The sequence below is a fragment of the Protobothrops mucrosquamatus genome, unplaced genomic scaffold, assembly GCF_001527695.2.
Source record: "Protobothrops mucrosquamatus isolate PMUCROS unplaced genomic scaffold, P.Mucros_1.0 scaffold2456, whole genome shotgun sequence".
In the NCBI taxonomy this organism is placed as follows: Eukaryota; Metazoa; Chordata; class Lepidosauria; order Squamata; family Viperidae; genus Protobothrops; species Protobothrops mucrosquamatus.
Genome location: NW_015388528.1, coordinates 56,962 through 71,236, shown reverse-complemented (window position 1 = coordinate 71,236; position 14,275 = coordinate 56,962). Strand labels below are relative to the sequence as shown.

The 14,275-nt window shown below is 37.2% G+C and overlaps 1 protein-coding gene across 1 annotated transcript in view; it reads right to left on the bottom strand.

Moving 5' to 3' along the window:
• The window catches only part of LOC107295717 (integrin beta-5-like), a gene marked incomplete at its 3' end in the record, with an annotated part of 58,717 nt that overhangs the window by 23,457 nt on the left and 20,985 nt on the right, over positions 1 to 14,275 (bottom strand). Inside the window, exons 5-9 of the mRNA XM_029285906.1 lie at positions 13,752 to 13,913; positions 11,493 to 11,588; positions 10,840 to 10,929; positions 6,770 to 6,904; positions 4,416 to 4,845 (exon numbers count right to left, since the gene is read on the bottom strand). Of these exons, the coding sequence (XP_029141739.1) occupies positions 4,416 to 4,845; positions 6,770 to 6,904; positions 10,840 to 10,929; positions 11,493 to 11,588; positions 13,752 to 13,913 (913 nt within the window). The remainder of the gene's footprint in view (positions 1 to 4,415; positions 4,846 to 6,769; positions 6,905 to 10,839; positions 10,930 to 11,492; positions 11,589 to 13,751; positions 13,914 to 14,275) is intronic.

The following is a 14,275-nucleotide window of genomic DNA, read 5'->3' as shown; positions in this document are numbered from 1 at the left end:
CATTTACATGGATTTTTTATTTTCTATTTTACTTTCTGAATGTGCTCTTGAAGATTTCTTTACTATTGACTACAGTAAGTACATGATGCTGACTATGTATGTCCAACTGTTATCACTTCAGCATCATATTTTAATTCCATCTATCATCACTTCTAATTCCATCTATCATCACTTCTAATTATATTTGTGGTCTAGGAGGAAAACATGCACCCTTATTTTACTCCTTTTTCTGTTCTGAATCATTCTGTACAAATTCCATTTTCATTGTAGATTCTTGTTCATTGTGCTGTTTCTTCTAAAAGTAATCAGGTGTTTTTGTGTGCTTATGAACTTTAGTATATTACACATTCCAAGATAATCAATGTGGTCAAAGGCCACAATGCAGTTAATTAAGCAAAGCTAACCCTCCTCTTTACATTCTCCATAGCTACCTGGTTTTGTGTTTGGCCTGGGTCATGGGGAGGGGGGAGAGAAAGAGAAAGAGAGAGAGAGAGGAAGGGAGGGAGGGACAGAGAGAGAGGGAGGGAGAGAGAGAGAGAGAGAGATGATTGAAATAGGATGGTAAATTGCACATTCCCTGAAATCTCTATAAACTGATCTTTTTTCAATCTCTAGATCAGGCATGTCAAACTCGTGACGTCACGTGACGTTGCGCAACGTATCAGGCCGGTTTTGCCATTGCCGGCAATGGGGTGGGCGCGGCTTCCACGTGACGCGGTCTGGCCCGCGGGCCGGCAGTTTGACACCCCTGCTCTAGATTGTTTTATTTCATGTGTTGTCAATTTATCTTATCTCCAGCAACTTTATACAGCTTAAGGTTTACTTCATTTACACCTGATGCTTTCCTATCTGATAGCTGGTCTACTGCTGCCATACCGCATCTTTTTGTGTTTATTACATCTCTTCTGGGATTATTCCTCAGTGTTCCAAGCTTGGGAGCCAGCTTGGTGTAGTTAGTTAAGTATCTGGTTAGAAAGCAGGTGAATGTGGATTCTAGTCCCACCTTAGACATGAAGCCAGGAGGGTGATCTTGGGCCAGTCACTCTTTCTCAGCCCTAGGAAGGAGGTAAGGGCAAGCCACTTCTAAAAAATGTTGCCAAGAAAATTGCAGGCAGTCTCCAAATTGGACATGATTGAATGGCCAAAACCAAAACCCAAGCTTAACTGTAATTTTTTTCTCTGTGGTTTCTTTGAACTTCTTGAAAAAAATCTCTCATTTTCATTTTCTTGTTAGTTTCCTCTGTGGACTTTCTTGATTAAGCCATCTTTCCTATTGCTCTCTTGTTTCAAATTAAAAGTTGGTGTTCATCATGCATTTTTTGTTGGACAGTGCTTTTATTTTCTGTCTTTATTTATGATATTATATTCTGAAAACCACTGGATTGTCTCCTCTCTGAAATTAGGAGACCCTGGGTAAAATGACAGTGGATATTATTATTATCTTGTAATGGCACTGGCAGTGGAGTTCTATAGCATCAGTACTCCCTTCAAATCCTAACATTTGGCAATGTGTAAAATGGTTTAACTTCTCCCATTTTTGTTGTTCCACTAACGAGCTTCACTTTTTCTACTCAGTGTATGAATATTCTTACTTTATTCGCATGACTGACTATGTCCATATGTTTTAGGATTTATTCTACCCATGTAGACTGGCTTCTTCTCTAAACCACAATGTTGTCTCATGTTGTCTTGCATGGCATTTGAAGTTCCACTGAATCACTCTGGGAATGTTTCCAGACAGCCAAGTCATCAAACTATAAAACATAATTTTTCCTTCCCCCAAAGAAAAAACAAAACAAAAACAAAAAACAACAAAAAAGCCATCCTTAAACAATGCTGTACAATTTACAGTCCAAACCTCCTGAGAAGAACCTACAAGCTTTTAACATCTAGTTCTGAAGGAACTTCTTTATTGTTTTATTATTAATTTTATTTTGTGCAGAACAATGCAAACTCTCGTTACGACATTCTCTTCATTGTGTCTAATAATTCTACTGCTTCACTGTCGCTGATTGCTTTAAAAAAAAAACCTCTGCATTTTCCTCAGGGAATTCTTGTTTTCCTGTGTCTGAATGTCACCAAATGTAATCAGTGCCAGATTTGATGCTTGTAAAACTAAGTAGATTTGATCAACTTCATCTGCCATTTGTATAGATTAAAATAAATAAAAGGAGAAGCATAGCAAAAGGAAGGATTCCTAAGCTGTAGCTCTCCAGATGTCCTATGCCGGCTGGAGATGATGAACCTTCTTATCTATCTAAATTGAAGAAGCTTAGTTGAAGAAGTTAGCTTTAAATTATAGTCTACTATGCGCAGAACTGTTGTTTCATTCCTTTCCCTACTTTGACAATTTACTTCTCCTACTTTCCATTCTAGTTTAAAATATGCTATTATTTCCATGTTTATTTGAGAACAGTGTGGTGAAAGCAAGTTTTTCAAGGAATGAAAAAAATAAACAAACAAATGGTGATCCTTCTTATCAAACAAGGCTTTGGTGACTTAGGGACATCTGTTCCTGTACAGTCTATTTCGCATTCAACGGGACATTTTTTTATGGGCTTTGTCAGAGATATGTCTGACATGAATAAGTGTTGCTTATGCTAGGGTTGCTGGAACTGTTAGGAAGAGGCTTAACACATACTGTAATTATTTATGAAGCCTTTAAAGCAGAGGTTTCCAACTTTGGCAACTGTAAAACTTGTGGACTTCAACTCCCAGAATTCCCCAGCCTGTCATGTCTTAAAGTTTAGCTTTAATGGCTACTGCTTGAGCTTTTCTGGTCTCAGTTTCTCTCCTTCCTTCCCAACCTCTTCAGCAGGAGGAAGAAGCTGAGTCATCAAAGAATGATCTTGCATTTCCTCTTAAATTTTCTCTCAGCCATTGCAGAAAATTTTCACCTTTTTCCCCCCTTCATTTAAACTTTGGACAGTGTCTTTACGGGAATCATGTGTGTCCAGCATGACTCATGCTCAGCTGATGATATAAATCTATTTTTGTACAGTTCATAAAAACCGCGTTTCGTTTTGCAAGTCCGCTTTCCTGTATGATATTTTGTTCTCTGACCTTAATAGTCAGCAAGATTGCTTAAAGGCCCAACAGCCCTACTAGTCAGGGTGGAATCAGGCCACTACATCTTTCTCAAATTCATAGAAACCCTTCCAAACCTGTATCTTTTCATGACCATCATCTTGGGGAATTTTCATATCCCAGAACTGTAGACACAACATCCTCTGTCCATATTTTTCACACAAACAAGTGTCTTTGCCAAAGGAAAGCAAACCCATAAGATCTGCTGCTTACATTCCCTTCTTGCGTATAAAGCCAATCTAGGACTACAACCTCAGGCAAGCAAAGCAATTCTATCCAGCATTCTCCCTCATATTATTTTGTGGGTTCTCTTTCACTTTTATTTACCTCTTAATCTCATTACCTGCCTGATATTAATTATTACCAGGGAAGGAAAAACCATCTAATTTCTCCTTGATTAAAGATAATTTTCTCTCTAGCTAGAAACTATTACAATTATTTCATATGGTGAACATTAAATTTAAGTGTGATTCCACTAGATGACAATATATTATGTACCAAAGTAGCAATGCATTAACTTATAACTTTAGGAAACAATCCCCCGTTGTGTGACCCCCAAATGAATATACATTTAATATAGCTATTAAGAGAAAGGATAAGAGAAAAGTAAAGTCTTAACTCTTTTACTCTTATGCTAAACTAGCAACTTTCATAAGATTTATTGAGTGGTGGTCAATAAATCAACTAAATTAGTACAATGAACTTTATGTGGGGTCCATTCAGAAATGGACCAAAATGCAATGGTTCAAGAAGTAATGGAATCACCTTGATTTGTAACACTTCCAATGAGATAACACCTCCTTTGAGAGAAATAGGCTCCCAATACAATTCAAGGTGCTCTTATAGAGTCTTCTATAGCTTAGGATCTAGGCATCTTTGAGACTGCCATACCCATTTGGTGAGATCTTGTGGGGAAGGCTTGTTGTAGATCCCAACTCCTTGGGAACGGTACTGTTATGGACCCTAGCCTTCTCTGTAGCTGAACCCCATTCTCTGGAACAGCCTACTTACTCTGGACATAAGGGCATCTCCATCCCTTTCTAGAGGAACTTTGGAAAGGACTTGTACATCTGGATTGCTCCTGATGACGCATCCCCTGGTGATTCCTAATAATTATGTGTGATTGCTACGATTGGTTGTCATGGTTTCTATATTAGTCCTGTTGTTACGTTATGTTATGTTATTCTACAAAGTATAAGGTACTCAAAGTCAGTTTTAATTGCAGGAGCATATAAGCATTAGCAAGCAAGCAAGCAAATAATAATAATTAAAAAACAGAGGTGTCCCCCTGCTTACCCAAATGAACCTTGAGATAATCTAATGCATACCTGAGCAGAGAAAGCCCTTATATCTTGGACAGGAGAAGTCATCACACTCACAAAAGAACCCGTAGATCCTGCCAAATTCACTTTTGTAGCACACACAGCGGTGGCAGGAGCACTCCCCACGGCCACTGCAGATACGTTTCCCTTCAGCTTCTCGGCACATGTTGTGGTACATGGCCCCACTGTCTCCTTCCTCGCATTCACACTTGGCTCCTACATGGCCTGGGTTACAATCACATAATCCACACACATGGGTGCCATTTCCACTACATTTACTGCTGTTGTGCTCTGTCTGTTTGGTACATCCACATGTGCAGTTGTAAGAAACGGTCACCTCTACAGTGTCCCGAAACCAATCTGGTTTGATAGTGAAGGTGTGTGAGATGTTCTCAGCTGGGCATGTCCAAGCCTCTACTGCTATCTCAAAGGACACCTAAATAGGAATAGTAAGAAGTAAAAATGAAAAGGCACCAGAAACCTGAAAAGTTATTTATGTGTAGATAGTATCAAAGGCACCATTTGCATAATTGTAAGCACCCATAATTCTGGTTAACAGTGCAAAGTAAATCTCTTTATGCATATTATATTTACTATATACACAAACTAGAATATAGAAGCCTGCATGCTAAGGGATGTGTTGAGCTTAAAAATGTATTGTTTTAATTTCCATATTCACACAGAATAGAGCTGGAAGGGACCTTGGAGGTCTTCTAGTCCAGCCCCCTGCTCAAGCAAGAGAACTTATACTATCTAAAAGAAGTGACTGTCCAGTCTCTTTTTAAAAACCTCCAGTGATCAAGCGCTTACCATTTCTGAAGGCAGGCTGTTCCACTAGTTAATTGTCCTCACTATTAGGAAGTTTCTCCTTAATTCCAGGTTATTTCTCTCTTTGATCAGTTTCCAACCATTGTTTCTTGTCCTGGCCTCTGGTGCTTTGGCGAATAATCTGACCCCCTCTTCTTTGTGGCAGGCCCTCAAACCTGGAATACTGCTATCAAGTTGCCCCTGTTTCTTCTTTTCTTTAGACTAACCAAACCCAAGTCCTGCAGCTGTTCTTCACATGTTTTAGTCTCCAGGCTTTTGATCATCTTAGTTGCTCTTCTCTAAACATTTTCCAAGGTCTCAACATCTTTTTTGTAGTATACTGACCAAAACTGGTTGCAGTATTCCAGGTGTGGTCTTACTAGGATTTTATAAAATGGTACTAATACTTCACGTGATCTTGATTCTATGCCTCTGTTTATACAACCCAGAACCCCAAAGAGCACACACTCTTTATTCTATAAAGAATTATTTAGAATGTTGTTATTTTAAAACAAAAATTAAAGACACAATCCTATATATTTAGTGCCATTCCACCGTTAATAAATCCAAATCAGTGAGTTTATTTTTCCATATATATGCATGGGACTGGGATGACATTAAAAAAAATTCCTCAGACTTTTAAAATAGTTTATTAACTGAGATAGAGGGAAAAGACATATGGTCTTTTATAAGTGAGTAGCTGCTTAGTTTTATATTTGTTAAATGGATTATTCTACCAGTATTTAGCTCAATACTCTTTGGAGAAGAAAAGACCCATGGCTCAGACTACAAATAAGTGCTGTCTTTTCTTTTTTCTACATGAATACAAATTTGCAAGGTGCCTGGAGAATGCAGAACTGTTGCTAAAAAAAAGGGGGAGAAGCTTGGTTAAAAAAAAACCCACCACCATCTACTGCTATAACCTGTTCTTGTGCAATAGAATGAAGGAAGAGGTTCTACAACTGAAAAGAAAGTACTGCATGCATATGGGTGTAGCCCTGCCCCAGGTTTATTCAAAAGCCTGTTTCTGTGACATCTCGAAATGGGCTCTGTTAGAAAAAGACGGTGGGGGAGACCTCATTGTTCTTTTGGAGTCCTTGTGATTCTTTGCTTTTCTGGATGACAGCCTGCTCTATTTCCCCTTGCCAAATGGCAACATACAGTACAAATGGCAGCATATTCTGCTACAAATAATACCCACCATGCCACCCCCTGATTTAGAAAAAGAGCACAGAATCAGACCCCATAATTAGAGAGTAGAGGGGATTCCTCCTAATAATTTAATACTAATACTGCTGCAATGCTAAACAATGTGGCCCAGGCTGGCTCAAACCAGTACCCCCCCCCCAATTCTTTGAGATCTTGAGATAACCTTAGAAGACATCAGAGGTATAATTTCCCCATTAAAAAATTACATCTGACAAGCGTTTCCCCACTACCACCACCATTGCATTACAGTAAAATAGAGTTACAATGACCAGCTTCTTTTTCTTTAAGAAGTTGAAAATATCCAATTTTTCCCAAACTGACAAATGGAGGTACCGCAAACTCACCGTGTCTCCTATTTGAAGATCTCCACACTTCCTGGCTCCAGGATATGATGAACCATCTTGACATGTGGCTGTGAAAGCCAAGTTAATGTCATTAGGACTATCCCGGACAGTTAACTCTACTTTTGATCTAATACTCTAGAAAAGAAAGATTAATTAATGGAACTGATCTTTAAAGCACATCTATCATTTTCTAAATATAAAGCTGTTTAGATTTTTAGTACTTATTCATGATTAAGTAAAAACATATAAACGTCGTAAATTAACAAGGAAGCTTTTCTCTATTTCTAATTAAAACAGATAAACTGTTTTCTGAGAATATATTTTGGGAAGAGAATATAGATTCCAACTATTCAGAAGCTTCCTCAGTATGAAAATATTAGCCACTTATTTTCATCATGAAGGCACCACATCAGTATACCAGGGAAAGTTGCAATGTTTAACGTAAGTTTCATAAAATTTAGAGCATTGCAAGTTCTATTTTCAATATTAGACAGCTATGAAGCATCTCCTCCACATAACTTCTACACAAAATCAAAATAAATTGAATACATCTACTGTGATAAGGATCTGTTAGAATTGTCTGTTCTTGCAGATTAAAGAATCTCAGAGAATCCTTCATTATTCTGAGGGACTGTCTATAGCAGGGGTGTCAAACTGCCGGCCCGCGGGCTGGTTTCATCATACCGGAGCCGCGCCCACCCCATTGCTGGCAATGGCGAAAAAGCTCCAATACGTTGCACGACGTCACATGACGTCGCGAGTTTGACATGTCTGGTCTATAGTATCAAACAAAGCTGGGAATGCTGTCAAAATCCTGGTTGTTCTGTAGATGGTAGAAATATGATCCAAATGATACAACCATTCATATAAATTATATTCAATTACAAAGAATCCAGATTCCTAGATATCCGAGATGTTTAGCTCAAGGAAATGCTAGAGAAAACAGCTAGATTAATGGTGGAAAACAAGAAGAATTCAAACATGGCTACAGTGGTTTATTCCAAGGCAATGAAGAAACAGTTCGTCTCTGATGCCGTTTCATCAGTATATCTTTCAGAGTAATTTCAAACAATTAAAATCCTAAGGGCAAATTGCTTACAGCCAAATCAACTTGGTCTCTACAGCTGATTATCCTGTTCTTATAGTCAATTGGAAAAAAGGGACGAGTTATTTGGAAAGCTGCCAGAATGAGATTGGCTAATTAATACAAAATTAACTAAATTAATTCTTATTAATGGTAGGGCCATATGTTTGTGGTTTACAGGATGCTACATTTGGGGGAAAGTAATAAACCAATCCATTAATTAATTCTCTCTCCCTCCTTGCCTGCGCTCCTTTCCTGAGTAAAGTCTCAGAATGTACAGCAGCAAATCAATTCAAGATTTCTTATTTGACTCTACTATGTATAGACACAGTTCTATAGCAGAAATCGTTGAAGACAATTGGTTGGTAGAAGCTGGGAAGTATGACCCAAAAATATTTTGGATTCTGGTTTTCATAGCATTACCCATGTGTTAAGTGCAAGCAACCCGATAAACACATGTAATGTTCAAGTTGACTACTTTACTCTATTCTACCTATAGTATAAGAATCACCCCAAACTGCTTGCCTTCTCTTGCGAAGAGGTAAGTTTCCATGGAACTGATGGGGGAGGGGGAACTGCCAGTTATTTATTTATTTATTATTTATTTATTTCTGACACCACCCATCTCCCTTAAAGATGGATTCTGAGCAATGTACAATAAAGCATGGCTAAAGCAGCTATGCAAGGATTCAAGGCTAGTTCCTGGCTTGACCTCTCTTCCTTGCCTGGCTTGGAGTTTCCCAACATCATGGAATTCTTCTGGGACATTGGCCATTTAGGTCTGGGAACCATATTCTAATTCTATTGGACTGAAAATGTTACTCTCTTTATTGGTCATTATCTATGATACATTTATGTTGGTCTTATTGCTGTTATTGCTGTTGCTCTATCAAGATGAGATAACTTTGGCTTCACAAGCCATAGCAGCTGCAGACCTTTATATGTTAACTGTATGAAAACTCAGTACTGCTATTCTGGCATTCATGAATGGAAAGGAAGTAATAAACATTCTGGCATAATACTTATCTGTCTTAAAACAATATAGAGAAAGCATTCCAAAACAAGACAAACAATGAGCAGGCAGTAAGAATTCAAACCTATACTATGCAATCACCACTGCTACTGTAATAGGTTATTCCGATATATATTCAGCATTCCCTAATATCATAAAATGGTACTCCTATCATCAGATTTTTTAAAAAATCAAAGCATCTTGACTGTGAGAGACACAATTAATGGAACAGGTACAAGCTATTACTACCACAAAAGGAATAGTATTATTGGTCATCACTGTTTTCTGATTTGCGTTCTTCCAAAGTAAACCATTCAAATAGCTGATTTAGCAGCATCACACAATGTTAAGAGCACACAAGGTTTGAGAAGGCCCAAACAAAACTATCTCTTACACAAATAAAATGTTGGATGAGATCATAAAACTTTGGATTATCGAATGAACTGGAAATTGTTTTGTTGAACAGCAGAGAGACACACTAATCTTTTCTTAGGAAACCTGAATGGTGGGTGCAGCCAAGAATGAGCAGCTCCAAGTTATTGGGGAGTGTTTGAAGTATGAAGAAACAAATGGTCTGTCCAGATGAATTGCATACAAAACAGAGAAAATAGGTGGTAGCAGGAATTATAAGGATTTTTTTTTCTTCATAGTCTATAAAGTATCTGCTTTCTCACCATCTGGATGACATTCTCAAATTCTTCAGTCTTTCTTCATTATTAGAACCTAGCTGCCAATTCAAAAATTATCATAACATCATTATTTCAGACTAATTCCTGCTGTTCATGGTTCTGATTGCCACCCAAATCAGTTTATGCAAAATTGTACTTTTAAAATAAATATAATTAAAGTACTCTAGCGTCAAGGAAGAATTGAGGGAATCTTCCTGTAACTATAGCATACATATATACTTAAAAGAAGGCAAAAACAGAGATAACCAAAGATATTCTCACAAGGTGAGAATTTAAGAGCCTGGTCTGGTACCAACCATTGGCTCACAATATGCCGTTATATAGCATGGAAGTTTACCAAAAGCACAGACTGCTTTGTGATGCACATGTGGTCATTAGGTTACAGTCTACAAATGAATCTAAGTTCTATATATTATTAAAACTCTTGTGTCTGTTTGTTTGTTTGTAACCTTCAGTTGGGTGAAATTGGAAGGTATAGGGTCACAATTAATGAACCAAGATAACTCAAATGGGCTAACGTACAAAAATGCCAGGACCCTTTACTCCAGTGGCAATGAAGGCCATTTCAAAAGGTGTTCTAGACTGTGTACAATGGTACAAAATGATACTAGAACACATTTAGTCAGTATTCTAAGCACCAGATAAAAATCAAAGAAAAAAAATAGAGCTCAATAATTTATTTATCTTTAAATTCTTTAATACTTCACTTGAGATGTTTATCATCCTCTATTTTAAATAATGTAAACATCTCACTTGGATCTTTGGGATCTGGATAGTCATGGATCACTTTATATATTAATACCAAGCAACTATACACTTTAACACATATCAAAACCTGATCATATTTAAACTGGGAGTTTGAGAGAAAAGATACACAAGAGAAAATGTGTAAGAGCTTTCTAGAAGAATTTTGTTCAGAAAAAAAAAATCTACCACTAGCTATATTCCTATACTAATGACTTGGTTATGATGAGAAAAATACTATCAGGTTTGGGAGACTGAATTCAAAAAAGCAGGCGATTAAAAGAATCCCATCAAAGGTGCAATGGAAAAGAACAAATAACAAGAAATATAACATACACTATGCAGAAAGCTGATTAACTCCACTCTCTCTCATAAATAATAAGTGATGTCTCACACACAGTCAAGTTTAATCCCACATGGAAATCAAGTTTGAAAAAGAAATGCAAATGAAGAATACACAAATGGTAAAAAATGAAATATAGTATTTTTAAGTATGCATTACATTGATAATTTACACTTAAATTAAAAGGTATAAACTTACATTGTAGGCCTTGACTATAAGCTGGATAATATTTCGGGAGTCTTGATACAAAATCTCGACCGTTGTTCCAGGAATTAGGGCCGTGAGATTCTTTTTAAAACAGAGCATACAAGAAAATTGAAATTTGAACCAAGTGCTCAAAAGTTCAACCATTTTAATAGTTCTTTCAATCTTTTTCATGACAATGTTAATTGTGGTGAAAAGAATGGATAATAAAAGGAAATAATGCCATTGAGAAATTACTTTGCAGAAATTAACTTTCATGTAATATAATTAAGCAATAGCAGACTGAGTTATTCAGAGTCCAGAAAGATTAAATCCACAGCTATTTTTGGTGCTGTTGTGAACAATATTTATCCATTTGCTTTAGAAAAACTTAACTTCTTTGAAGCAAAGCTTCATCCTGAAATTAAGAAAAGAATCTAATAGGAAAATAGGCTATCAAATAGGCTGTACAAGCAGCTACATTTTATCTAGTTAGTTCTGGTTGTAAAATCCAATCATAACTATATTCTCAAATGCTTTTTAATTCAAAGCTGCTATTCCTCTCAAAAACTAGCCTTTTCAAACTTTCAGAAAAAAGATTTTCTGGCACAAATGTTCTAAACAAGACATTGATCTATCTTTTTTTTCTCTCTCTCTCTAGCATTTACCTTGTAAAGCATATAGTGATTTTTGGTCACTGCAAAAATGACATGAATGTTGTTTTCAGCTAATTTTTCTCCAAGAAGTGCAAGTGACGGATAATCCTAAGAAGAAAAAGGAAAGCAAGGTAAGATTATGATAATGTAAAATTATTTATTAGGCAGCTTTTAGCCCACAAATCTGTAGATTAACTTTATTACACTGAGCTGAATGAGATTTACTTATAAATAGACTTTAAAAGCTTTCCACTGTATGCAATCAAGAATTCTTTTCAGTTGTGGAATTATTCGGTAATCATTTGCCAAATGCCTGAACTCAACTATGAATATGAACCAAAATATGTTCTCTTCTATCAGCAAAGAAAAGGATCTATCATCACCTTTGAAATTACAGTACTTCATAGGACTGATGGAATAGGTTACAAATATGCTTCCATTTATTCTCTGTCAAAGTAGATAGGATACCTTATTTACAGTACTTTGTGCTTACTATATTGGGCTAGTCACTTACTCTCAGCCCAACTCACCTTACGGGGTTGTTGTGGAGAAAACAGGAGGAAGAAGGAGCATTAGATATGTTCACTCCCTTGAATTGTTTATAAAATAATAATAAAGCGGGGATATAAATAAATAAATGTACAATATGTAAGAGTTTTGCTGGAACATTTGGGAACAGATATTCCAAGTATTGTGGTGTTAAATGACGATGGCGTTTATATACTACTGTATACAGTAACACCAGTACTATGAACTGCATTTGGCAATGAACAATGACATGATAATAATGCCCAGCTTCCATCTTGTTGCCTTGTTTTTTATTAACTGAAATTCCCAAGCTAAATTTTCTTCTAAAAGCATATCAACCTAGAGTTCTAGGAATGTTGCAGGAACCTATAAAACATGGTATTCGGGCATAGATCATTAAAGCTAGGCCATCTTCATCCAGGTGGCGACATATCAACCCAAGTTGGTAGAAGGTGCTCCATACTGTGGAGGACAAGAACATTTCAGTGCACATAAGAATGTAACTTTTAGGGAGAGATCAACCGCTAAATAACCATCATTCTCTACATGCTAACATTTCTCCAGCAACCTTTCAGAGAAGTTTATCCACACCTTTCTCTGGAAAGCAAACTGATGTTCTCCTAAGCCTTGCCTGCCATGTTTTCAGGCACCAGCTTTTCACTACACTTCCAGGCTAGTATATTAATTACAGCAATGGCCAACCAAGATGTACATTTGTTTTGTTTACTTGGGAAACAAAGGATGGTTCTGTTCAAGCACTCTGGCTGACTGTCATAGGACAACCAGTCAGAAAAGCTTTCCGGCAGGGGAGGAGGGGCACATTAAAGGCTCATTAAAGTGCCAAAAAATAAGTTAGAGTTGGCATTTTGCTTGGCCTACAGAAAGAATGCCACGGTTATGGAAAACAAAGCAGTGCTTCATTCTGAAAGCTGAAGCACTCTCTGTTGATGCTTCCTTTAGTTTAAGCATCAGGAGCTATTTTTCCTTTGATATTATTATTACCAATTTATCTATGAGAACATTTATATTGTCAGGAACTGAGATAACTGAAGCCGATATAAGCTATTGCATAATTAAACCATGTTAATTTAGAAATCAAAATCCCTCTCCGTCAAGCTTGATGTTGGGTGACTAGCCAGATCTATCCACACGGCTGCTGGCGGGGGAGTTCTGCAATTTGAAGTCCACACATCCTAATGTTGCTGAAACTGAGAAACACTGGTCTAATTACAAGGATCTCCTAGTAGTCTTTCATCCAAGCACTGAGCGGCCTCAATTTCACTTAGCTTTTCTGAGATTGGAAGTCAAGATTGGAAATGTGCTTCTGCATCTAAAGCAGGCATATGAAGATGCATGAATCATAAAATAATAAGCATTGTTCGGAGTGTCATAACGTCCTCTCCAACACTGGGGAAAAAAATACTGCAGGAAATATATAGGAATCCAATGTGCGCGTGTATTTGTGCTACGCCCACAAGGACTTTAGAGTTTTTGTGAAATTCAGATATTTAAAATATCAATGCAAGACAATGGTTTTACCCATTTTCTTTTTTTTTCTTTTTTTTTAAACAGCACTACATTGTAGAGAGTATAACAAGGTAGACAGAAACCTATTTTGGGTCTTGAATATGTGTCCAAGCTCTGCAATGGACACCGTGGATCAATTCCTCATAGAAGTAAACTGCAATTCTGAAACAGCTTAGTAAAAGGGAAAAAGAAAGACTATCCGGTGTGCATTCTCACCAGCTGATTGGACGCTGTGTATTCGTTGGCCTCATTCAGGTGACACAGCCCATCATGTGGCTGCACCAAACCGCCCAGCTTTCCATCCAGCGCAATGTGTGGGACATCATCAGTAGTGAAGACCAGCAAATGTGAAGCCTCCTTCCGCCACCCAATTTCTTTCTGCATGAAAGTCAAGGTAAGAAATAGCAGTTCTGTCACACTCTTTAAAAGTCTGTGCAGAAAAGGGAATGTAAGTAAACAAGCCCCTTATATACCCAAGTCTTTAAATTCTGCATCCGGAAAATCTGCTCTAAATAAAAAGGGACAGCACCAAATAATAAATTCATTTGCAGGACATAATTTTGAAACACCTCGGAAAGGACCAATAGATCAATTTAATGATGCCCAGCATACCATTGCTACAAAAGAGGTCAACTATATTTCAAGAGTTCAGTTCAGTGAAACCATGAATGATCTTTTTATCTTAGACCCGGGTCTCCAAACATGGCAACTTTAAGACTTGTTTGACTTTAATTCCTAGA